We start from the raw sequence: 26,098 nt of genomic DNA on the forward strand, positions 1-26,098 counted from the left end.
CAGTTGAGTGTCCAACTTCACCTCAGGTCGTGGCCTCACAGTTTGTGAGATGGAGCCCCACACTGGGCTCGCTGCTGTCAACACAGAGCCCACCTGGATCCTCTAATCCCCCTGCCTCCCCTGCTTATACTCCTTCTCAAAAATAAGTAAACATTAAAAAATTAGTTCATAATAATTTAATCAATAGGAATGTCTGGGCTATTTTCTATATTAAATATAACTGTGAACATTTAAATATATCCAGGCTCACAGATCATAATCAGTCTGGTGCCACCTTACACACACATATGGTATCTATTCCAAATTACCATGTGTCCTTGTGGGAGAAAAAGGGATGGAATGAAAGAGAAATATCAGAAGTGTAGATTTAAAAATGATCTCTGAGAATGCCTGCCAAAAAGATTTAGGTCAAACACAACTCCCCGTTTTAAAAGCTATTCTATTTGATATTTTCATCATCTGAAAGAGAAATACAATCCCTTAGGAGAGAAGAAAAAAATTTACTATTTTTAACAACTCCATCAAGTTCAATAACATGGTTTGAGAAAATACGGTTCTCTCTGTACTGAGATCACTAGGAGTGGGGGGAGTTTTCTTTAAGCTGGGTTTTGTTTTGTCTGTTTGTTTGTTTGTTTGTTTTTTAGCTACTAGTCATTTGGGGGGAAAATTAATCTAAATAGCTACCACAATCACTACATCAAAATAAATTCCTAGTGGGCCTAAAATTTCAATGTGAACACAGAACTATCAAAGTAGTAAAAACAATCTGAAAAACTAATAATGGTCTTGGGAATTAAAGATCTTTCAAAGGATGACACACAAAATAGAAACTATAAAACAAAAGAATCAAAATCTTAAAAAATTCCGAACAGCAATTTGAAAATCATATATAATAAAAACTTGACAATACGGTTAAAACATATAAGAGAGGCAAAGGGTAAATATCCTTTAGGGACAAAAAGCTCTTAAGAATCAATAGTAAAAAGACCAACACTAAATTTCCAGGAGAACAGGCCAAAGAGAAACAGAATTCACAGTCCAGAAATTTCTACCTGGAAGGGACTTTAGGGTTTTACCATCTAATCATGCCCCTCGTCCCTAAACAGAGCAGAAGTCACATAAAGCATACAGCCATTGCCTAAATGTGCTAAAAGTTCCTAGAATTTGAAGTTACAGGCTATCCCATAAATCCTTTCTAAGAGAAAAGATACACAATCTCTCAGATCATCAGCAAGAAAGACTAGGAAAGTATGCTGGAGAAAAGGGGTCATGAGAAAGTGGATGAATATTCATAACGTAATTACCTTTCTGCAGTCAAGCAATAAATAACTGTGCCCCATAGAGAACAGCCAATCTGTGCTTGTGGTAATATATTTAGTAAACTAAAGAACAAAACCAACAATGGAGTCTGTGTCTTCTGACTTCTCCCCTCCCTCTTCTGGAAGAATGTAGAATTACTCTACCTGGCCAGATCCATGCAGCTATCAGTGAGGCTGGTGGAAGAGTTAAAGTACTCTCTGCTGGCAGCCAAAACCAAGTCAATACTTCTTTCGTAACTGACCCTGTAGTGGGTCTTCCCTTTCTGCACAGCACTAGCTGGGGGATTTGCCGAACAAGCACAGCAGTGCATCATGTGCCCGGCCAAGTGGATATTTTCAAGGCGGCTGGAACACAGAAGGCTTTCTGTAAATATCTGGGGGGAAGAAGAAACTGGAATTAGTCTTAATGAGGGCAGGCTTAGTGCTTCTGAACAAAATGAAGGCTCTGATATCCAAATGAAATAGATTAAGAAATACATTCATCTTACAGGTAGCAGGTGCACAAATGACACTGTGAATGCACTAAATGACAAGCAAGTATACTTCAAATGGCCGTTATGTCATGTGAATTTCACCTCAATAAAACAAACTCATTTTTTAGGAAGAAGAAACCATTTAACTGAACGCACTAATAGGAAGCATAATATAGTTGACCCTTGAACAACACAGGGGTAGGGGTGCTGACCTCCCCATGCAGTCAGAAATCCCAGTATAGCTTTTGACTCCCCCAAAACTTAACTCCTAATAGCCTGCTGTTAAGTGGAAGCCTCAGTGATAATACGGACAGGTGACTAACATGTATTTCTTATTTACTGTATTCTAGAACTATTCTTACTTACACTAAGGTAAGCTGGGAGAAACATTAATATCACAAGGAAGAGAAGATACATTTACAGTACTATACTTAACAAACACAAAAACAAACTTGCGTATAAGTACGCAGACCCATGTGGTTCGCACCCATGTTGTTTAAGGATCAACTGTATCTTAATGTGTATAGTGAACATTTAAGTCAAATATCTGAAGTTCATATTCATTGAAAACAGGAATCCTTAGACATAATGTCCCATACCCAACAGGGCCCATTCTGCTTCAACTATTTACAGTAGTTCAATTTTTTAAAAGAAAATCTTTGAGGGGCGCCTGGGTGGCTTAGTCGGTTAAGCGTCCGACTTTCGCTTAGGTCATGATCTCGCGGTTCGTGGGTTCGAGCCCCGCGTCGGGCTCTGTGCTGACTGCCAGCTCAGATCCTGGAGCCTGTTTCAGTCTGTGACTCCCTCTCTCTCTGACTCTCCCCTGCTCACGCTGTCTCTCTCTCTCTCTCCTAAAAATAAATAAAACATTTAAAAAAAAAAAAAAAAAGAAAATCTTTGAATAGGACACCAGTAATTTATGACTGCTCACTGCATCTGAATTCAGGCTTACATACTAGCCAAGCTGCAAATACAACATTGACTTTTTTTTTCCATTCTGCAAATTAAAAAGTATTGAAATAAAACAAGAGCCACTGATGGAAGGTATTCATGCAAATACTGTATTCTACTAGGCAACTAATAGCATCAATTAACATAAAATTTACTTATGACTGAGATTATGTACTTATTACTTAGTCCAAAAAAGTCTTAAAGAGATCCCTTTAAATTTACACTAATAATAAATAACTAAAACATATAACATTGTTAGTATAATAATATATATACTTATATATATCAATATATAATTAGTATAACAACTTCCCCAAGAATGTTCTTCCCTCTTAGGCCTCCACTGTTGCATAAGGATAGCACAGAAACAAGAAGAAAGAAATGAAAAAAAGTAGATTTCATGGAGAAGAGAATTTTTTTACAATTAAGGCAACTACCCAATTTTCATAGGATCCCCTTATTTTCACTTGTTTCTAGGCTTCTGGGGAAGGTAGTATTTTTGGACAGGCCTTGATTAAAATGATTAATAAGGATAATATTACTAGTAACTATAAGGGATCTGTTATAAAATACATATTGTAATGAAAGGCAAATTACCAATGAGCGTCCCTAATCACTTATATGTGAAAAGTGAAAATGGCGTAAATCAAAGGACCCAAATAACTTAGATAAGACGGTTTCTCTATTCCTTTGGGTTATTCAAGTAAGCTATAAAGAGTTAATGCCCAGTACTGAAAAATATAATTCACTCACTCTAAAATTTAAAAGTGCTTGCTAAAATAAACAATATACATTTCTGCTCTACATGCTATATCAAATTTTCAAAATTGTGCCATTGAGCTATTATTTCAAATATTTCTCAAGTATTATTGAAAACCCTAATATAATAGCCAAAAGTCAGTAGGACAATATAGCATAATTTAAAAGGTACTAAAATCGTATTTTAAAATATAAGTTTGAAAAAAAAATGTAAGTTTGCCAAATCTATATTACCTTCCTCTATAACCATTTCAAAACGGCTATAATATGCTTTCAAATGTTTTCTCTAAGGAGTGAGACTAATGGCCAAAAGTCATTAAAATATCAAAGCCTAATACAAAGGTGTTAAAATATAACAAAAACAATTTAATATGTTAAGTTGTTACAAAATTACACAAGAGCTAATTCAACTATAATATACTTATTGCCAATTTTCCAGTGAGAGTCAAAAACAAGAAAATAACAAAATAATGCCATTCCGACTAAAAAACACTACTGCAGACATGTTCATGACGGTTAAGTTTTGGATCCCATGTGAATATGGATTGTCTCCTGGAAGTGAAGTTCAAGTTGCCCCTTAGACACACAAAAGGAGAAGCTCCCGGCAGGTGCATGTACGTGGTCTGAGGCTATAATCATCAACGTAAACACTGTTCTCATTCAAGCATTTAAAAACCAGAAGTTGAAATGTAAAACCAGTGTTCTGTTAAAATCAACTTGAATAGGGGCGCCTGGGTGGCTTAGTCGGTTAAGCGTCCGACTTTCGCTTAGGTCGTGATCTCGCGGTTCGTGGGTTCGAGCCCCGCGTCGGGCTCTGTGCTGACTGCCAGCTCAGAGCCTGGAGCCTGTTTCAGTCTGTGACTCCCCCTCTCTCTGACCCTCCCCTGCTCATGCTGTCTCTCTCTCTCTCTCCTAGAAATAAATTAAAAAAAAAAAAAATCAACTTGAATAAAGATGCCAACCAATTTCACAGAATGGAGACCTATTTTTATAACTCTCATCATCAACAGGTCATGCTTTGCGATGTCAGAGCGGAAACAACACAAGAAATATTCTATACAGTTTTGTGTCTGGTGTATTGACAGAAAAACTCCAAACAGGAACGTGCTTTTAAACTCTCTCTCACTAGGGGCGCCTGGGTGGCTCAGTCAGTTAAGCGTTGGACTTCAGCTCAGGTCATGATCTCACAGTTAATGGGTTTGAGCTCCGCATCGGGCTCTGTGCTGACAGCCAGCTCAGAGCCTGGAGCCTGCTTCAGATTCTGTGTTTCCCTCTCTTTGATGCTTTCCCGCTCACGCTTTCTCTCTCTCTTTCTCTCTCAGGAATAAATAAAACATTAGAAAAAAATTTTTTAAATAAACTATCTTTCGGGGCGCCTGGGTGGCTTAGTCGGTTAAGCGTCCGACTTTCGCTTAGGTCATGATCTCGCAGTTCGTGGGTTTGAGCCCCGCGTCGGGCTCTGTGGTGACTGCCAGCTCAGGGCCTGGAGCCTGTCTCAGAGTCTGTGACTCCCTCTCCCTCTGACCCTCCCCTGCTCACACTGTCTCTCTCTGTCTCTGTCTCTCTCTCTCTCCTATAAATAAATAAAACATTGAAAAAATAAGTAAACTATCTCTCACTAAAAATGTGTTAGCTGGATCATTTTTCCACACGAACTATGAGTACTTTGGTGGTAAGACACATACCTTCCAAAAATAATCACTAAATCCCCCTGGGTTACGCTCCTGACTCCTTCGTGTCCTGGACATTACAATATGCACTTGGGACAGGAGGTTGAACGTGCACATGACCATGTCTACCCTAGAGGCTCACGACCAAGGGGAAGAACCATATGTGGAAACAAGTTACTGCACCTGAAAGACGGTAATGGAGACGAGTTGCATGAAAGGACAAAGGAAGGCATCCTGGAGGGCACAGTTAGGGAGGTGAGTCCTCAAAGTTCCCAGCGAGGATCAGACAGAGGAAAGAGGAATACCTCCAGGCAAAGGGAACAACGCGAGGCACAGACACGTGCACGGCACGGCACGTGCAGTCAGGGCGGTAGCCCTGGCGGAGCACAGGGTACATGGCAAGCCCCGTGTGTGCAGAGCAGCACAGCGTGAGTGGGCGGGAGAGCTGGACGCGCTGGATGTGCCTCTGTGCCACGCTCACAAGCACGGCTACCTGCTGATGCTCACATGGAGCAGGCAGCAAATCTGAAGCAGGGGAGTGCCCTGAAAGGGCGTGTCTTAGAAGAGAGCTCGGACTCAGTGGAGATGAGAAATATGGAGGGCGGGAGACAAGAAGGATGGCCATTTGGCAGAGATGAAGACAGGACAGGATGGAGAGCCCTCTCCCATAGGCTGTAGTGACCGCCCCAAACTGAGGAAGCGAGAGGGGTCAAGGACGAGGCCCCTGCCACACGGAGGAGGGACACACTGAATAACAAGGGCAGGGAAGACGGGTGGTGAGACAGGAAGGGCTCAACTTGGTAAAGCACTACTAGGGAGCCTGGCTGGCTCAGCGGGTGAAGTGACCCACTGCTGATTTTGGCTCAGGTCATGATCTCACGGTTCCTGAATTCGAGCCCCGCGCCGGGCTCTGAGCTAACGGCACACAGCCTGCTTAGGATTTTGTCTCCCTCTCTCTGTCTGCTCTCCTGTACTCTCTCTCTCTCCCTCTCAAAAATAAATAAGCTTTAAAAAAGGTGCCTGGGTGGCTCAGTCAGTTAAGCATTTGACTTTGGCTTGGGTCATGATCTCACAGTTCTTGAGTTCGAGCCCCACTTTGGGCTCTGTGCTGACAGCTCAGAGCCTGGAGCTGCTTCAGATTCTGTCTCCCTCTCTCTCTGCCCCTCCCCTGCTCATGCTCTGTCTCTCTCTCTCTCATTCAAGAATAAATTAACATTTAAAAAAATTTTTTTTAACTTAAAGTGCTACTCTCTTACTCAGCAGTATTACTTATAACGAATCTTATGGTCATCACCTTGGTGTCCGATAAACACACTGTAACAACGAAACCTTCTAAATTAAGAGGAAGTAATCTCCATGTGTAGTTACCTCATAGCAGGCATCAGAATCTAGGCAGGTGTAAACATTCTGCTGCATAGTTAACATGTCCTGCAGCAACATTCTCCAATGAGACTCACTGACAGGAGGCTGCCTGTGGGGGAGAAAAGGAGCAGAAAAAGAAAACAATTTATAAAATCTCTCTTCAGTTAGCCAAACGCAAAAAAGCACCGAAAAACAAAAAAACATCGGCATCACCATTCTGTGTGCCACACAGCACCCACGTGATCCACAGGTATAATCTCTGAATTTCCAGGAAACAACTTGGATCTGAGGGGAAAGTTGAGCGGCTCTGCATCAATGCTAGCGACGCGGCCAGAGCTGCCTGGGTCACAGGCTGCCTACGCATCAAACCGGGGCAGCAGTAAGTGACAACAGCAAAGGTAAACAAGCTGTGAGTTTCCAAGATAAAGCACAGCAAGGTACAGCGGGAAAAGCGCCTGGACACCAGAGCACTGGTTTCAAACCCATCCCCATCACACCGCGACACCCCACAGGGCACCTTCTGGACCTCGCTCACCCCGGCATCCGCCGAGAGGCTGGGGACCAGGCCCTGCAGCAGTCCACAGAGCGCTCTACCGGGCACCGCAGGGGTTGTGTTCACCCGGGGGACAGCCCGGGTGCCAGGAGACAGAGCCTTAGAGGGCAGTCGGGTAGTGACAGGAGGAAGTTTCCTGCCCCTCAGGAATCAGCATCGTTTATGACGACTCCATAGGCACCATTTTCGGGGTCTCCTCAAGGACATGTCAGTGACCACACTCAGGAAGGCCCAGAGCACAAAGCCCCTATCAGGTTTTCTAGTTCCTTTCCAGTTCCTCCGGGTCAGAAGCAATTTACCAGCCAGGGACCAGGTTTACACAACCAGTAAGGCACACACACTCTCACCGATCAAATACCATTTCCAGTTGGAGCACAGGGTTATAGAGTTAGAGAATTCAATGGTTCAGACTGTCTTGCAGCAGGGGAAAAGGATTTGTTAACAATTTTGCTAATAATCACAGATGAGTTGCATGATTGTAAACACTGAATGTTCCTGAATTTTGGTTTCCTCACTTAAAACCCATCGTGGAAAGTGATAAAAAAATGGAGATTAATTCTAATAAAACACAGGCATTGAAGCAAGATGTTAAGTATAAAAACAAGCTCAATCACCTATACAGATTTGAATAGGTCTCTTAATTTCTCTGAGCTACAGATTCCCTATTTGTACAGTGTGAGCATTAACTGAAACTACAATATGAAGAGATACCCCCTCCATTTTCCTGGTATAAAACAGTATCCAATAAATGTTAATGAAGGAATCCAAGACTTATAAACACATTTCTTCAGTTTCTATAGTTATATACACTACTGCTAATATTGTTTAGCAGGAAGGAGAAAATCCTATGATTTTCTCTGCCTCCCCCAAAATTCACCTTCATTGAACACACATGAATTTATGGAATAAATTATTTGTTTACTTGCGAGTATTGTTGTGCTATATTACCATTAATCTCATTGTTTGAAAAGGGCAGGTTTTGTTTTATTTTGACTTGTGTTTATCATAAACCAACTGGATGTTTCTTTACCACACACCTTCTCCCTGTTTTATGTCATTTTTAAAATGGGGCAAATAGACTATTTGTATATAAGATTATTGTTATAGAGAAAGTATGTGTTTGGGATTATTGTTGTAAAATCTCTGGTCTCTAGGAATTTTTTCACCTACAATTTTTTATAAGCATTGATTCATTTGCTTATAGTATTTTGTAGTTATTACACAAAACATATAATTACTTGTATCCCATATGCAATAAAGCATAAGAGAATACATTTTTCACCTAGCATATAAACAGGAAAAAAAGAAACAACCAGACACATTTGCATGTCATGTGTCCATTACTTAGACCTTGGTAGGTAAACTCTTTGGGTGAACTCCAAGAAACGGAGGGCTCTTTCAGATCTGGCTTGCAGGTACATAAGTTGCAAAATGTTTGAAGTGAGTGTCCGTCCATCTTGCACCAGCTGGATAAAATCAAACCCAGGCACTGTCTAACTCCATTCAAATTCTCATAGCCCAGCTGTTCTTCTGGAAGCCATCAACAATGGGACAGATGGTATTAATGTTTTCTCACACATGGCTAGCCATAAGTACAGGTTCTAATTAAAATAAATTAGAAGACATTATTTACAATGGCCTTTTCAGAAGACATTCAGTAAACATGAACCAAAAGTAGAACCTGAAGGCACTATACCAGAGATTTGAAAATTAACAAAGATCCCTAAATACAAACATGATGTATTAGTTACAGCCTTGAACAGAGGAATATTTTCTAGGGAGAAATAGCATTGCACTCAAGATGGGATAACTTGATTTGTGCAGATTCAATGAAATCTGCTACCATTTAGAATATGCATAAGAATATTCCATTGATGCTGAAGGCCAAGCCATGGTAGCATACATGGAATAATTAAGATTCACTTCAAATTAACTAGTTGGAAAAAAAGGCCATATTCTCTTATATATTCAAAGTAGACCAACCATGAGGAGAGATTAACTTCAAGGACCTCAGAGTATTTGAGGGACTCAAGGGAAACACAAGGAGTGATCTAGCTGCAACAGCAAAGCTTTCTTGAAGAGGAGGTTCTAGAGTCGAGTCGACATGATCAGAAATATTGACCATTTGTTTATAGTTCAAAAAAAAAATCTTAAGGGCCGCCTGGGTGGCTCAGTCAGTTAAGTGCCCAACTTCATCTCAGATCACGATCTCATGGTTTGTGGGTTCTAGCCCCGAGTCAGGCTCTGTGCTGACAGCTCAGAGCCTGGAGCCTATTTCAGATTCTGTGTCTCCCTCTGTCTCTGCCCCTCCACCACTCATGCTCTGTCTGTCTCTGTCTCAAAAATAAATAAACTATAAAAAAAAAACATTTTTTTTTTAATCTTAAGACTTGAGTTGCCAAAACTTTTTACATTATTCATTGAATAATTATTGGGAGTGGACCATTGATATATAACGTCCCATATTCAACGTATGGGAACTGTAACAGTTGCCCTAGAGAAGCTTATGATCTTGAAAGGAACATAAGGCACACACATCAATCACTAGGACTACACCGTTATTGAAAAAGGCAGAGAAACAGAGAGACAGATACAAAACACCAGGAAATTTCTTAGGAAGGAGAGTTCTTTGAGCAAACCGCTAAGCAGTTTACTACTGTTGACTGGGCTCAGGATTCCCGGAGACATCTGGATGGTGTCCGTTTATCCATCTACCACCTCATGGCTGTTACTGTTTAGAAGTAGGTCTGATGGGTCTTAATTCCTTTACATTCCTGGCATAACTAAGCAGCACATGGCAGCTTGGCTCCCTCCAGCCCAGGCTTTTACAGAAAGGCCTAAGTTATATACTACCTACAAAAAACAGACTTCAAATGCAAAACCACAAATCAATTAAATGTAAAAGCTACACTAAGCTATATACCAAGAGATAGATCATGCTAACACCAACAAAAGGAAAGAGAGAGAAAACTTGTGCACAAAGAACTAGAGCTGACTCTATTTGCTGATGGCATAATATTGTCTACAGAAAATCCAATGGAATATTCAGGAAAATCTACTGGAACTAATAGAGGAGTCCAGCAAGGTAGGAAGACACAGCTCAATATATATCAACATTTAAAAAATAATATATATTAACACCTATCAATATTTCTATACACTAGGAATAAGCAATACAAAAATGAAATTAAGAAAATAATTCTATTTATAATAACACAAGAAAACAAAATATTAGGAATCCTTTATGGTACATAAATACTCACTGCTTTATCTGTAAAAGCCAAAACTCAAAACAACCCACCTATCCATAAACCGGTGAACAGGTCAACGAAGTATGATGTACAACAAGTAATATGTACAACAGAAAACCGAGCAGTGGTCATCTAGGGAAGGGGTGAGGGAGTGATGGGGAGACGCAGAAGGGAGGGAGAAGAATGAGGCAAAAAGCAGTTTTTAAGGGTGACGGATATATTTATTACCTTGATTGTGAGATGGTTTCATGAGTATATACATATATCAAAACTTACCAAATTCTACAATTTAAACACGTGCACTTTATTTTTGGTCAGTTAAAACTCAATGAAGGAATGAAGGGAGGGAGGGAGGGAGGGAGAAAGAAAAAAGTAGTACTATTTTCAATCATATACATACAACACTGATTAATTTTGTTCATTACTTACTTCCGGCCAGTATGCCTGGTCAATCTGACCATCAGCGCACGTGCCTCTTCTGGACTGGACTGAGTGTTCTTAACAAACGAAATCGGTTTCTCAAGTCCGTGTTTCTCCAAAAGCTCTGACACACTAAAAAAGTGAGAAAAGGATTTTTTAAAGCCTTGCTACCAAACAAAAAAAGTCTAAGAATCTTAAACATAGAAGCAGTAATTAGGTGTTTAGTATTAAAAAAATATGTATATATATATAAAAATTTATATATATTTATATATATATACACGCATACAAAATGACCCAATTTTACATAGAACATGAATTCTCGGCCAAAAAAGTTAACATTATGTATCCAATTTTATTTCCCATACTTTTATGACAATGTACTTAGAACTAGTAACTATTTTTTGAAGTATGACATCTCTTTATCTAAAAATAGTTTTTGTAATTTTCCTGTACTCTAAAAGCATCAAATCAGTAAAACAAGCAAAATCTATCATTTCAACACCCAGCTTTAGCTCTGAACAAACCTGCTGAGTAACTTATTACAGGCAAGGCTGTTAGAAAAGTAATAAACAATTCTAGAGTTGGAGCTCCAGAAACATCACAAGACTCTATCTCCCTCCAAAATATATTCTATAAAAATACAAAATGTATCACAAATTTTGTCTCAGATGAATCTTCTTGAGCCCTGGTTTGCCTCACCGAACCTCACATGTATGAATTAACCACTACTGGACTTAAACGGTGACTGTTAAACTTCACTTGCTCTTCATAAAAACACGTCTCATAAAAATACGTCACCTGACATTACGTATGCTAAAAGATTTTTCAACAGTTAGTGGCTATGACGTGGAACGGGAATAAAAAGTTCTTATTTTAAAAAGTGACAAACTAAAGAGGGAAAGGCATGGGTACCATCCAGAAACCAACAGACTCTTACTGTTTCCTTGAGGTCCTGAGCATGTGCTGTGGCATCAGAGCCACTCATGGTTATGCTCAGGGAACGTATGGTGAAAGATACTGTTTACTTCACTGTATCTTTCTGAGATAAATCTTATCAATTTCATTAGAGAAAAAAAATGGTATTCCTCAATTTGTAAGGAAGGATTCTATATTGACTTAATCCACTGTGCTTTATTCAAACGATGCTCAACTTTTCAGGGACACTGGGGAGAAAAGAAACACAGCCAACCTAAAATAAGCAAAGCTTAAAAAGAAAGAAAGAGCTTGATTAAGCATCTTTCAAGAAAAAAAAAAAAACAACTACAGCTTTCAGAACACAAAGTAACACCTATCACGCTAGGCAATGAAACAGGTCTGGAGGAAACTGAAAAATTAATTCTTCATTAAATTCCCATACATACACGGAACACAAAAACACGGTTTCCTTAAATACAACCTGAAACATTTTTATATTCAAGCCCCTTAAATTGAGTGAATAAAACTTCTAATTAGTAGACTCCAAATTATACTTTACTATTCATATCACCAGTATAAAGTGATGGTATTACCTATTATTCTATAATTATATATTGGAAAAAATTGTTATCTCTAAAATTTTAATACAGATATTTAAAAATTACTCAAGCATCTTCACATACACATATAAATACTAGTAAACAACACACGACTTCCTAAATGGTAAATTGGGAGATTTCAGGCTCCAAGATAGAAAGTTTAATGCTTCATTTTGACAGTAAAGAATATTACCACAGATTTACTTGAAGTCTCTGGTGCAGTGTGATCTAATTCAGATAGTCAATCAAATGCAATATGCCCAAAAAATGAAAGCAAGGAGTATAATAAATATGGTCTGCTGATAGATACAATAATTGCTGCAGAAACTAACATTTCTTGTTTACCTACTTCTACTGCATAGAAGGCATTTTAAATGCTTTATCAACATTAATTCCATAATCTCATGAGTTTGATATTGTAAATAAGGAAACCCAAGGCTCAAAGATCACAGAGCTTGTAAGTGGCAATGCTTAGAGTTGAACACAGGTCCATCAGTCTTCAAAGTCCAGGCTCTTTTTATTCTACATAGGCTAGCAGTACGTTTGCATTAAGAAAATGTACCCCCAAGAGAGTCAAACAAATAGAAAACCAAACCGGCAATGACCACTAGACATATTAGAGGTAACATTTCTTGGACAGACCTCCTCCCTCAGCACAGAGCCAACAGACTCATTCTTCTCACCTGAGAATTTGTTCCAGTTGGTCTACCATATCATGAAGAGCCGTTGTTACCTCGGTTTTAGGACTAAAGGATTAAGAGGAAAAAAATTAAAATTAAGTTTTAAGAGTAGCTTCTCATATAAAATACAAGACTCAAGTGAGAAAAAGAAATGATATTTCTTTTATAGTTAATATACAACAATATTACATTGCCTGAGCAAAAGTTTAGTCCTATCTTCTGAATGCATTTAGCATCTTTCATGACTCAAGAGATTAAGATAAAAAAAAATACTGGGCTAGAATGATATTCTCTATTACTGATTAGCATGATATGGACAGCTATTTACTGAAGAACTTTTAGTTTAATTCTGCTAAAAGGCAACAAAGAATTATAAGTTAATTTTAGTCTTTTTTTTTTAAGAAGATGTAGAAAGTAAAATCACCATTTAGTTCTGTTCTTTTAGCCAAGGAAACAGGTTAGGAGCATGGCCCTGCATGTGTACACTCACTTTCTCCGAGGCCTGCCTATAGCCCCACCACCCCCTAGAAGTTTCCATTAGGATTTTATATACTCAGAAGATTTCTTCTATGTCATCATCCCCTCTGCATCCATTTCGGTGTTAAGGAACCAAAAAGAATCAAGGCTATCATGTAGATGATCCCTAGAAGGTAGTGGAGATAAAAAGCAAGGCCTTTCCCATTTACAGCAACGTGGATGGAACTGGAGGGCATTTATTACACTAAGTGAAATAAGTCAGTCAGAAAAAGACAGATACCGTATGTTTTCACTCATATGTGGATCTTGAGAAACTTAACAGAAGACCATGGGGGATGGGAAGAGAGGGAAAAAGGTTAGAGAGAGGGAGGGAGGCAAACCATAAGAGACTCTCAAATAGGGGCGCCTGGGTGGCTCAGGTGGTTAAGCATCCGATTTTGGCTTAGGTCATGATCTCACAGTTTGTCGGGCTCTGGGCTGACAGCTCAGAGCCTGGAGCCTGCTTTGGATTCTGTGTCTCCCTCTCTCTCTGCCCCTCCCCCACTCATGCTCTTCCTCTCTCTCAAAAATAAACAAACATTAAAAAACATTTTAAAAAGAAAGAGACTCTTAAATACTGAGAACAAAATGATGGGGGATGGGAGAGAGGGGGAAGTGGGTGATGGGCATAGAGGAGGGCACTTGTTGGAATGAGCACTGGGTGTTGTATGGAAACAAATTTCACAATAAATTATATTAAAGAAAGCAAGGCCTTTCTGAGAAAGCATGTGGACAGGGGACTAGGAGAAACATCATACACTAATATGACAAAGATCATACACTAATAAAAATGTGGCTGGAAGAGCAGGTTTAGTATGGCACAACACACATACAAGTGAATGCAGGGATTTGGCACAAAAGCTGAGATACTACTATAAAAGTCCCCTTCCATCCTGCACAACTCTGTGTCTCGACTATGGAGGGACTGCTCTCAGTGGAGCAGCACTGCACCTGACGCTCCCCAGCACCCCCTCTCCCCCCCAAGAATACAACTGAATCCCAGCAAGGTCTCAGGTTTTATTAGTAAGACAAACAAATAAAACTCTTCATCTGGACTTCGAAAATTTAAAATGTCCTAACTTGAACACAAAAAGAGTCATTACTTACAAAACTATCTATCTTTTTTGGTCTAAATCCATTTGGCAGTTATTGATGCAGTTTACAAAGATGACACTATCTTTTTAAACCAAGTTTTAGGCCTTGACCTAGAGTTTTAAGTTAGGGTACGTTCCACTTAAAGTTCTCCAGAAAGTCATTTGTCACAGCTACCTTCTATTAACACATGACAGTAATTTCTTAACTATCATTTTGTAGCTCTACAATAAACATTTGTCACCGGCTTTCAAGAAGACGGTGTTCTTCTGTTGTGAATTGATATCCACAAACATAATAAGGTTTTGTTTTTTTTTTCCAGCCAGATGGAATATGCTGCCTACGTAAGATACACAAAACATTAATGAGGTTAAATAAGTGTTCATTTCATGGCAAAAAAAACCCATAGTTTACCATTTGGTAAGTAATTATGTAACCACTAAAAACAAACAACTAATCACAGGCAAAATACAAACAGACAAACTTGGCATGAAGAACAAAGAGAACCAAAAAAAAAAAAAAAAAAAAAGAACAAAGAGAACCACAGAAAATATTTTGAAGCTCTATGTTTTAATATGAGGCTAACTAAAAATGACAAGTTATTTAGAAAATTATAAATGTGAAATATAATCATTAAGAAATAAATGGAAAACAAGAGAGTGTCAAGCTATTTTTTGTATTTACAAAAAAAAATCTGTTAGATAAGAAATCATTAATCTGAAGCCAAGACAAAGAGCCATTTCTTAGCCTAGACACTGCTCAAAACCACACTAATTCTGTAATGTTAACTATAATGTCTACATTAAAAAATGTTTTTTAATATCATTCCACTGATACTGTACAGTAGGCAAATTATAGCTTAAAAATAATAGATAAGCTCTAGTTGATATTTATGCTGAACTGATCTTACTGAAAAACAAAGTCTAATACATTTATTCCTAAAAATCACACACGTTACTCAGACGTCAAGGAGTTTGATAGCTGATTCAAAGGCAACAACGGAGGCACAAAGCTGCAAGGGAGACCATCAAGCTTCCCAGTTGGGCCATCTCAGGACAAAACTCCCATCACTCTGCTCTTGGGCACAGATGTTAAGAGAGGCCTCTGCAGCTCTTGTACCCTCCACAAAGCGCAGTTTTACTACGAACACCCTGATAATCTGTTAATACACTCCCTCTACCGTCCGTTTGCTGCCTACTGAAGGCCCGTGGCTCTCAAAGAGGCCCACGGTTCCCAGAGACACACGTGCTGTCCCCACTGCTCTTGACTAAGGATGGGAGATGGACCATAGTCATAGATGTCTAGGTCCAGGTAATAAATTCACACACAGTCACTCTGTGATTTACCTTTCCCTACGTGACGCTCCTTAAACCTAGACCGACGGAGGGAAGGACGCATTGAGCACTCTATGGTCTCCACTCAGCTTTACCACTGACGAGTCTAATTGCTTGGATTCCTTCTTGGTGGTCAGTACTGAGACCCCTGATGAGGTGAGATGAATCATCAAGATCTACAAACTACCTGACCTTCCTACAACATAAGGGACAGAATCCACAATCATCACACACACACAAATATCCAAACTGAGCCCTGAAACGAGGACAAACAAGATGCTCCCATACAAGTCGACTCCCCAAGTGCAACTACGATGAAAAGGGTTTAGTTGGGCACAGGCTTCCAATCAGCTTTTTCATGTCTTAGATATAAATTAATGGCCAAAAATTGCTCAACATGCAGGAAAGTCCATAACAGTAAAAGCAGAGATACAAACAAACAGGATATGAACAATGAGACCAGGGTGAGAAAGTGGGTAACACAGGGAACAGAGGAATGGGTACATGTGCGTCTCTGAAACAAGATTAGGATACTATTTTATTTTAAAAGTTTCTGGAATTTAAATAATAAAGCAAAAATAAAATTTAAAATTTGAAGGAGGGATGAGAAGATAAAACTGAAGAAACTCCTAGATCATTTAACAAAAGATCAAAAAGTAGGGAAAAAGTATAAAAGGGGTAGTAAACAAAGAAGAAAGTGCAAAAAAAATGGAGAAAGAGAGTTAAAAAAAAAAAAAAAAGGAAAGGAGTAAAAATAAAATTACCAAGGAAACTTATCAAGGAAAGAATATAAGAAAATTTCCCAACGATCCGGAAGACAAGAGTTTCCAGATTGGAATGGACTAACTAGATGAAAAGCATCACAAGGCATTTAGACTCACAATAAAACACACCCGTATGATATTTCAGAACATGAGAGATGACGAGAAGGTGCTGAAACATGCAGACAGGAAGAAAAGCCATCTAGGAAGTAGTGAGTTAGAACGGTACAGGAGCGACGACGCTGGCAGGAGAGGGCAGGACAGATGCCTTCAAAACTCACAGGGAGAAGACAATGATAAAGTGCAGACACAGCCAAGCCTGCTGTCAAGTTTAAAGGGGCCGTTCTGGGATCTTTCTGACATGGGACAGTCTTCAAATAAAAATGCCTCCACGTGCAAAATTGGTGATTTCTATCATTCAGTTCAGAAAAAATAAGAATTTCCTTAGAAGGAAAAGAGAAAGGGAGCAGCATTAGTCACAACAGACAAGACATGGAAACAACCTAAGTGCCCATCAATAGATGTATGAAAGAAGAAAATGCGCTATTTATATATCCACAGTGGAATACTATTCAGCCACAAAAAAGAAGGAAATCCTGCCATTTATGACAACATGAACAGGATTTAAGGGCACTGTACGAAGTGAAATAAGTCAGACAAAGACGGACAAATACTGTAAGACAGTCTCACTTATAATGTGGAATCTAGAAAAAACAAAAACAACAGATAAAAACTGTAAGGTGGTCTCACTTATATGTAGAATCTAAAAAGAAACAAAAACAACAATAACAACAGACTCATAGAAAAAGATCAGATGTATGGTTACAGGCGATAGGAGTGGGTGGCACAGGTACTGGATAAAGGTGGTCAAAAGGTATAAACTTCCAGGTGTAAGAGACAGAAGGTTCTAGGGTGGTTATGTAGCGACACAGTCCAGCCAAGGAACAATCTGGGCAACCAACTTAAACCACCCACGACACTGCTGCAGGCTATAGTTCAACGTTGCTAGGAGAGTAAAAGATCTCACTGCAAGACAGGAAACATTTTTATTTTTATTTATTTATTTTTGTATCTGTAGAAGATGAGGGATGCTAACTAAACAGACTATGGTTGCTTTCCGATGTCTGGATATCAAGTCATTAAGTTAAACACCTCAAATGTATACAGTGCTGTATATTAATAACGGCTCAATGAAATTGAAAGAAAAATAAAGTAAAATAAAATCATTTATATTCATACATTAGTACTTAACACAATTACTGCAGGCAAGGGTCGAGAACAAATCATTCCTAGAATACCACAAGCCCATAAACATGGGGGGGAAAAAAAAACGTCATGAGAAACACAACTGAAAACAGGTATCACTGTCTAGGTACTAAAAAAGTATTTTTTGTTGTGGTGGTGGTATTTTTGTTTGTTTTTTTAATGGATAATTTATGAAGGTTGACAGAATTCCAGTGACTGCTCATATACTGTTGGAAAAACAAGTGTTTATCTTTAGGTCTACAGATTTGCAGATGATCTCGTTTTCTTCTATACTTTTCTTATACTCCCCAGATTCTCTCTCATGAACACTCAGGGAAACGACATTTTCGTTTCGGCTGTAAGGACAAAAGCGGCGACCACGAGACTGCGCGCGGTGGATTCTCACCCGCATCCTCGTTGTGGAAGACATTCTAATATGTCGTAGCAGAGGGACAGCTGGTCATTTCGTTCACAGTTGTAGATGCACTCTAGGGCGACTGCCATCAGTTGGTCCTGATCAGGGATAATTTTTTGCTGCAGCTAGAGAAAAGAAAGCATGCTGTACTAACCGTCAGATTTATAGTCAGATTTTTCATTGCCCAGTACCACTGTCAATAGAATATTAAATAGTGCAATTAATCAGCCGCAAAAACAAATCTTGATTTTTCTGTAGCTTACAGACTTTTGGGGTCTTTCATAATTCTAAATGAAATCACATTTTAATTACAGAATCAGCTAGAAAAGATAATTTGTACCCATAAGCTTTGCATCTGCTGAAAACAGATTCTTCAATTTATGACCCATTCAAGATAAAGTAGATAGAAGAAACACAGCGAATTAAAAAGGCAATTCATTAAAAACATTTCTAACCCTAAAGCCAAATTTTATGTGTTTCAATTACAGAAATATATAAAATTCCTTAACTAATATTCAGAGATGTTTGAGCCTACTATTTTTCAGTATGCATTATGTATTAGTCATGTAACTAAACAGCACTGACATTCTACTCAAAAGAAGTCACACTATAATGCAGTAATATTCAAATCACAGAGCACACTCTGGTGCAGAAACAACGGCTACTTTGGGTCAGTCTTCTATAGGATACACCCTTCCCATCACAAATCAGACTCCCATTCGTGGAGTATTTTCTAGGATATAAAAATACCATATTTGTGCCTTGTTTTTCTCATCTATACAAATGGGTATTAACAACACCTTCCTAACATCACTGTTGTGAGGACTAAATAAATTATTATGTGAAGAAGGCTTACATGATTACCAACAAAGAAATGAAAATGGAAAGTAAAAACTATATTCTTTTTTTTTCCTTTCATAGTTTATTGTCAAGTTGGATTCCATATAACACCCAGTGCTCATCCCAACAAGTGCCTCCCCTCCATGAAACTATATTCTTAGAGCCCTATTCAATGACAAAATAAGTTTAGAACCCGGGTACTCAATGAGAAAATAATTTCCATAATAAAGACTAGTGGTTTTCAGCATTTTAGCAGAAATTCACAAAACAGATAAGAAAGTGATGGAAAGAAGTTCCCAAACAAAAGCATCTTTTCACTGGAAAAAAATCATATTGATGGATGGGAAGAAGAAACATTCAAGGTTATGAGGGAAGTACAGTTTTCTGTATGGTTATAGGAGTTCTACAGATTTCTTTAAGGTGTTAAGAGAAAAACATCCCACTAATTTGACATCGACATTTGACAGTTATCCAAGGTTGCAAAGTGATAGACTGGTTAAATAGAGACAAACAGGGCACACAATACGTCATTATTATTTAGTTAATTAAAGTAGGTAACTTCTCCTGACTTCTTGTTGTGTGCCAGGTACTATTTCTATGTGCTTCACATGCATGAATTCTCAATTCCTCAAACTACCTTGTAAGGTTAATACTAGTTCTATTTTGATTCTACATAAACGGGAACCTGAGGCACCAAGAGACCATTGCTCACGGCACAGAGCTGGCTATAATCAGGTCAGGAGTCAAATGCAGGCAACTGGCTGCAAAGCCTGGGCTAAGCAATACTGGCTCTCACACCCCCGCAGGAAAATGTCACAGGAAGAATGAGAGAGACTGAGGAAAACTACAGTAATCAACAAACTCCTACAGAAAAATGAAGAAACAAACCAGTTTGAACGAAAAGGAGTAACTGGAAAACCAACTGAAATGGAAGCCAAACTCCTTGGTGTTTCCCTTGATTCTCCTGCTTCCTGTACTTCCCTCCCCGTGACCTTAAAGTATCACTTGGACGTTAAAGGTTCTAAAGTCCATACTTGATCATATATACTCAAAATTCCCTGCTGAAAACCCTTTCAAAATCCTACAATGTGAAAGGTCAAGAATGAACTTTCTGCCTTCTGCTCAAGTTCTTCGTGGCCTGGTGCCAGCTTACCCCTCTGGTCTGATGAAACTATGCAAATTTTAGTTCACTCAAATTCAATTACTTGCCTTTATCTAAACATGCTATTAGTCTGATTACGTCTCCTTGCCTTAGGCTACCCCTATTGGGAACTTCTCAAAAACTTAGTCTTGCCCTATCTAAAACACCCCTAATAATCCAGTTTTCTCTCCACTTGGCTTGGACTTCAATTGGACTTTCCTAGATTTCTGTAGCCTCAATAACTGTTAGTCCAAAGACTCTATCCCCATTCTACCCTGATACATAAATTCTTTTTCCTCTTTATATTCCTACTGGCATCTTTTTGTTCACTTCCTGTGCCATTCAGCAGATCTGTCCTAATACAAACTATTAGCACATAAATTGTAATGATCACAATTTTAAGTCACTTACCATTCTCACAATGTTCGACTACCTACAAGACGTCTAACTTCATAAAGTATAAAACATATGGACTCTTACTTCCATCATGCTGCCCTCATATCTCAGTGGTGACTAGTAAACCATCATTTGCCCCACTCAAGCTAACAGAAAAGAACACCTTAAAAAGTTTCTAAGAAGTCAGTGAGTCATCCTCAGTGAGTCATCCTCACCATGGGCCACAGATGATTCCCCATGCTACGCAGCAAGGTAAAATGTAAGAAAATTCTAATTTTATTTTTAAAAATAGTCTTGGGTGTTTCAGTTGGTTAAGCACCCGACTTCAGCTTAGGTCATGATCTCGCAGCTCACGGGTTTGAGCCTTGCGTCAGGTTCTGTGCTGACAGCCAAGAGCCTGGAACCTGCTTCAGATTCTGTGTCTCTCTCTCTCTCTCTCTGCCCCACTCCCCTTGGAGCTCTCTCTCTCTCTCTCTCTCTTTCTCAAAAATAAACATTAAATGAATGAATGAATGAATAAATAAATGTCTTAAAATTACGTACAATAGGTAAGTAAATGAAGAACAGATGATACAAAGGATACCTGGAAAATCTCAGAGAATGAAGCAATATAAGGAATCAGTGAAGTGGCAGAATACAAAATTAACATACAAAATGAATACCTTTCCTATATGAAACCAACAGAGGAAGTGAAGGTAGGGAAAAGTCAATTTATAATAGGAAAAGAAAAAATTAAATGCTTACGAATAAATTTAACAAAAAATGTGCACAAGCTACATGAAGAACATTTTCAAATATTCTTGAAAGACAGTAAAAAAAGACATGAACAAACAGAATGATACCCCCTCTTTTCAAACAGGATGGGTGAATGTTACAGAGACACTGGTCTCTCCCTCTTTCTGTCCCTTCCCAGCTCATGCTTGTGCACATGCAGGAAATAAATAAATAAAGGAAATAAACCTTCAAACTTAAATAAATAAATATTAGTCTTGCAAGGTTAATTTATGAAATTAATATAATCACAGTAAATATACCCACAATCTATTTTACGGAATCAAACAAGTTGCACTAAAGTTCAGACGAAGAAACAAACTTTTATAAGAATAGATTTAAAAAAAAAACCTATAGAGGAATACTACCCTCACCAGCCTTTAAAAGCACACCAGAAAATCTCTGTAATTAAAACAGTGTGGTCCCAGTGTACAAACCAGTAACAATAAAAAACTCTAGAATTAGAACGACTAAATGGCAATGTGATAGAAGACAAAGGTGGCATCTCAAACCACTCAAGAAAAGACCAAATTTGTAATAAATGGTGCTGCAACAACTAGGTAGCCATCTGAGACAAGAAATCAGACTTTCACGTCACCACACAAAAGCATGAACTCCAAGTAGATTATGGATCCACACATAAAAATAAAATCATACCAGTACTGGAAGAAAGGAGTGGATTTTTCTTTGACCTTGGAGGAGGCAAAGGCTTACTCACCAGGACTCATAATTCAAAGGCAAGAAAAGATTGCTCACGGGGCGCCTGGGTGGCTCAGTCGGTTAAGCCTCCGACTTCGGCTCAGGTCATGATCTCACGGTTTGTGGGTTTGAGCCCTGCATCGGGCTCTGTGCTGACAGCTAGCTCAGAGCCTGGAGCCTGCTTCACATTCTGTATGTATCTCCCCCTCTCTCTGACTGTCCCCGCTCACGCTGTCTCTCTCTCTCTCTCAGAAATAAAAAAATAAAATTAAAAATTAAAAAATTAAAAAAGAAAAAAGAAAACATTGCTTGATTTGACCCCCCATAAATACATAAAAAAATTCTGTCTGACATACTCCACCAGCAACAAAGTCAAAAGAAAATCTATCAACTGGAAGAAATATATACAATGCACACCACAAAAAAAGGGGGCTAATTATGCCAATGTATCTGAATCTCTACAAAAGTAAAGCACAAAGGAAGAAAACTCCAAATGAAAAAAGGGGAAAAGACAGGAACAGACAATTCACCAAAAAAGAGAAAAATTCCCTCAAATATATGAGGACATTTCAAATTCACTGATAATTAAATGCAAATTAAAACACCCCTGAAATACCACTTTTCACTTACCACATTAGCAAAAATGTTAAAATATGGCAATGAATTCTGTCCACAAAGTTGCGGAGAAGCAGGCATGGTCCTATACTGCTGGTAGGAATGTCCAATGGACCGACCCCCCTTGAGAAAAATCTGGCAATACCAACACAACCCTTGCTTTTAAACTCAGGATGCTCATTCCAGGAATACACCTTGAAGGTCTACCGAAAACACAAAACCAGGGCACCTGAGTGGCTCAGTCGGTTAAGCGTTAGACTTCAGCTCAGGTCATGATCTCACAGTTCATGGGTTTGAGCCCCCATCGGGCTCTGTGCTGACAGCTCAGAGCCTGGAGCCTGCTTTGGATTCTGTGTCTCCCTCCCTCTCTGGCCCTCCCCTACTCATGCTCTGTCTCTGTCTCTCAGAAATAAATAAACGTGAAAGACATAAAACCACATGGGAACAAGGTTATTCGTTGTAGCATTGTTTGTGATTACAAAATACCAGAAATAACAGAAAGCTAGTGAGCCTGAATAAATGAATATTTTATTTTATTATTTTAATTTATACAGCCACACATGGCTAGAGGCTACCATACTCGACTGCATGGTAGAGTATGAACTTTTCAATTCCCTAAGGAGTGTGGGCCAAAAGTAGGCAAGCAGGAAATTGAAGACAAGAGTATAAAGCATTAAGTAGACTTTCCCATTTATGCCATTGCTGGGATACAGGGCCAAGGTCAGCACCCGAAGCTTCCAAACTCAGGCCCCTGGAGGGCCGTGCTGCAGGAACATAGGATTAACTGAAAAGAGAAAAGTCCTTCTGAAACATGAAACAGTTTGATTCCCGATCAGATGAAAGGGGACCTTCATCACTAAGACAACAACAGGAAGAACAATAAAACAGAAGTGGGAATTATTGGCAACATATAAAAAGTGGTTTTCCAGCAGAATCACTGGATGGACTGTCAAGTGCATATTTCAGATTCCTACCCACCCCCCAAATTCTAATCTATTATATCTGGGTTGGGCCTAGAAAACTTTTTTTTTTAAGTCCTGGGGTGCTTGGGTGTCTCAGTATGTTAAGCATCCAAATCTTGATCGGCTCAGGCCATGATCTCAGGGTTTGTGAGTTCGGGCCCCAGCATTAGGCTCTATGCTAACAGTGCGGACCTTACTTGGGATTCTCTCTTCCCTCTCTCTCTGCCCCTCCCCTGCTCATGCTCGCTCTTTCTCTCTCTCAAAATAAATCACAATTAAAAAAAATTTAAGTCCATAGTTCCCATACAAAGACATATTTTAAAAATACTAGTACAGTAGACAGAACATGAGAAAGCAGAATATTTTATTCCCAAATCCCCTTCATCCAGACTTGCCCAAGTTCTTTCACAAATTCCACTTTCCAAAGAGCCATTCAAGCAAAGAACAACAGCTTAAAATCACAGAGGAGTGCTCAAAATCAGGATGTTATAAAAGAGAAGAGCTTGTAGCATACATTACAGTTAAAAGGATAAGTGCGTATTTGTATTACTGTTTCCAAATATTCGCTCCCTTCTTCCTCCAGCCTGTGAAATGTGACAGAAGGTCATGTGACGTACTTTGAGCTAAGTGTTAAGTGCCACCGTGTGGTTCTACTTTGTTCTTTTTCCCTGTGCCACAGCTTAGAAAAAGGGCCTGCTCTTTTGGCCACGTGCTGGAACGAACAAGATGTGAGACACAGGAGAAGCCCAGCCACAGCCTATACAATACTTGTGAGAAATAAATGTCTGTTCTAACCCACTCAGATTCAGTGATCATTTGTTAATGCAGGATAACTTAGCCCATGCTGTCTAATACAGAAATCACTGCTCCTGTGATATTGCTGTAAATACTCTGCACATGACACATGGCAGATCTTTTTGTAAAGGGTCAAGTAAAATAAAATAAAAACAGTGCTCCAAGCACAATCCTAATAAAGCAAACAAATGTAATCAAGTGATCTAACGTGTCACAATGAAGCCCAGTTTCAATCACTCGCTCATCATCTGCCCTCACAAAACTTACTGAGCACCTGCTCTTCCAAGGCACTGACCTCTGGCAACACACAGATGCATGAGAGATAGAGAACAGAGACAGGAAACAAGGGTGGGAAAGACAAACATGTGAAGCTAATTAAGATAGCGTGTCATGGGCTATGACAGAGGCGGGGACAAGGCCTGTCACAGCACAGGGAAGTCACAGGTCTCCCAGCAGCGGGAATCTTAGACAGCAGGCTCTTGAAGTACAGGTACGTGTCTGCCAAGGGAAAGGAAGGAAAGCGGACCACCCCAAACAAAGGAAACAGTCTATTAAGACATAAAGAGTCATGGAAGACCCAACAGGGTGAATACAGGGTAAGAAGTTCAGTGTGAGTGAAGCAGCACATTCACGTACAGGGAGGAATGAGGCTAAAGAGGCAGACTGGAAACAGACCACAAAGAGCCCTCTAGTGAGCCTGAGTTTACCCTGTAGGCACTAGTAGGCCACTGGAGGCTTCCCATCGATCATGATCTGCACATGAGAACATGAGCAAAGTTCTGTTGTGGGAAGATAACGTTAGAAATACAGAGGTTGGATCAGAAAGGAAGAGCCCAGCAACTCCATTGTTCTCTGCTTTGATGTTTACATATTTCAACAAAAGCAAATGGCCGTATGTTTTATTCAAAAGGCACATGCTAAATTGCCAAGTAAAAACAACAAAAAGCTGACGACATACAAAGGATTTATAAGACTCTGTAAGGAAGAAGTATCACAAACAAGATTACTAGAAAGAATTTAAAGTCACTTCCTTCTTCCTCATAAAACATTCATTTCCAATCCATCCTGCTTTTCACATTGTATTCTGCTGTCATAAGCAACCCACCCTTGGCTCACAGTAAACCACCCCAAATTCAAAGCCAGCATACTAAGTGGGAGCTGCTTATGAGAAGATGGAAAAATTTAAATAGCCAAAGAACAGATATATTTCTGACAAAGAGCCCTTACAGAAATCAAAAAATGTGTTAGGTTAGCTAAGCAATGCTTTCCTTTTGAATCTTGATGATACAGTTTAAGACCATACACTTCAGAAGAATTCAGACTGTGATAAAGGTTAGCTCAAGGAAATAAACTCGATTCGAATTCAGGATTAGAAGAGGCCTTCAATGGCCTCTGCTGGAAACCCAGTCCAACGCCTTGAACCTCACTATGAAGTCAGCACCTTTGAGGGGCTATGCCATCCCGCTTGAGCTGCTGCCAAGAGAAAGGGAGTCACTATCTCCTGAAACAACATATTTGATCCATGGCTAAATTAAGGGGTTATTTACTTTGCTAAAGTACT

At 39.2% G+C, this 26,098-nt stretch overlaps 1 protein-coding gene across 1 annotated transcript in view; it reads right to left on the reverse strand.

The window, feature by feature from the left end:
• Positions 1-26,098, reverse strand: part of LOC120225136 (neuroblastoma-amplified sequence-like) — a 231,412-nt gene that overhangs the window by 187,297 nt on the left and 18,017 nt on the right. Inside the window, exons 8-12 of the mRNA XM_039223359.1 lie at positions 18,310-18,443; positions 12,959-13,021; positions 10,768-10,890; positions 6,541-6,643; positions 1,464-1,693 (exon numbers count right to left, since the gene is read on the reverse strand). Coding sequence (XP_039079290.1) covers positions 1,464-1,693; positions 6,541-6,643; positions 10,768-10,890; positions 12,959-13,021; positions 18,310-18,443 — 653 coding nt within the window. The remainder of the gene's footprint in view (positions 1-1,463; positions 1,694-6,540; positions 6,644-10,767; positions 10,891-12,958; positions 13,022-18,309; positions 18,444-26,098) is intronic.

The sequence above is a fragment of the Hyaena hyaena genome, unplaced genomic scaffold (genome assembly GCF_003009895.1).
Source record: "Hyaena hyaena isolate Hyena2069 unplaced genomic scaffold, ASM300989v1 scaffold_1348, whole genome shotgun sequence".
Taxonomy (NCBI): Eukaryota; Metazoa; Chordata; class Mammalia; order Carnivora; family Hyaenidae; genus Hyaena; species Hyaena hyaena.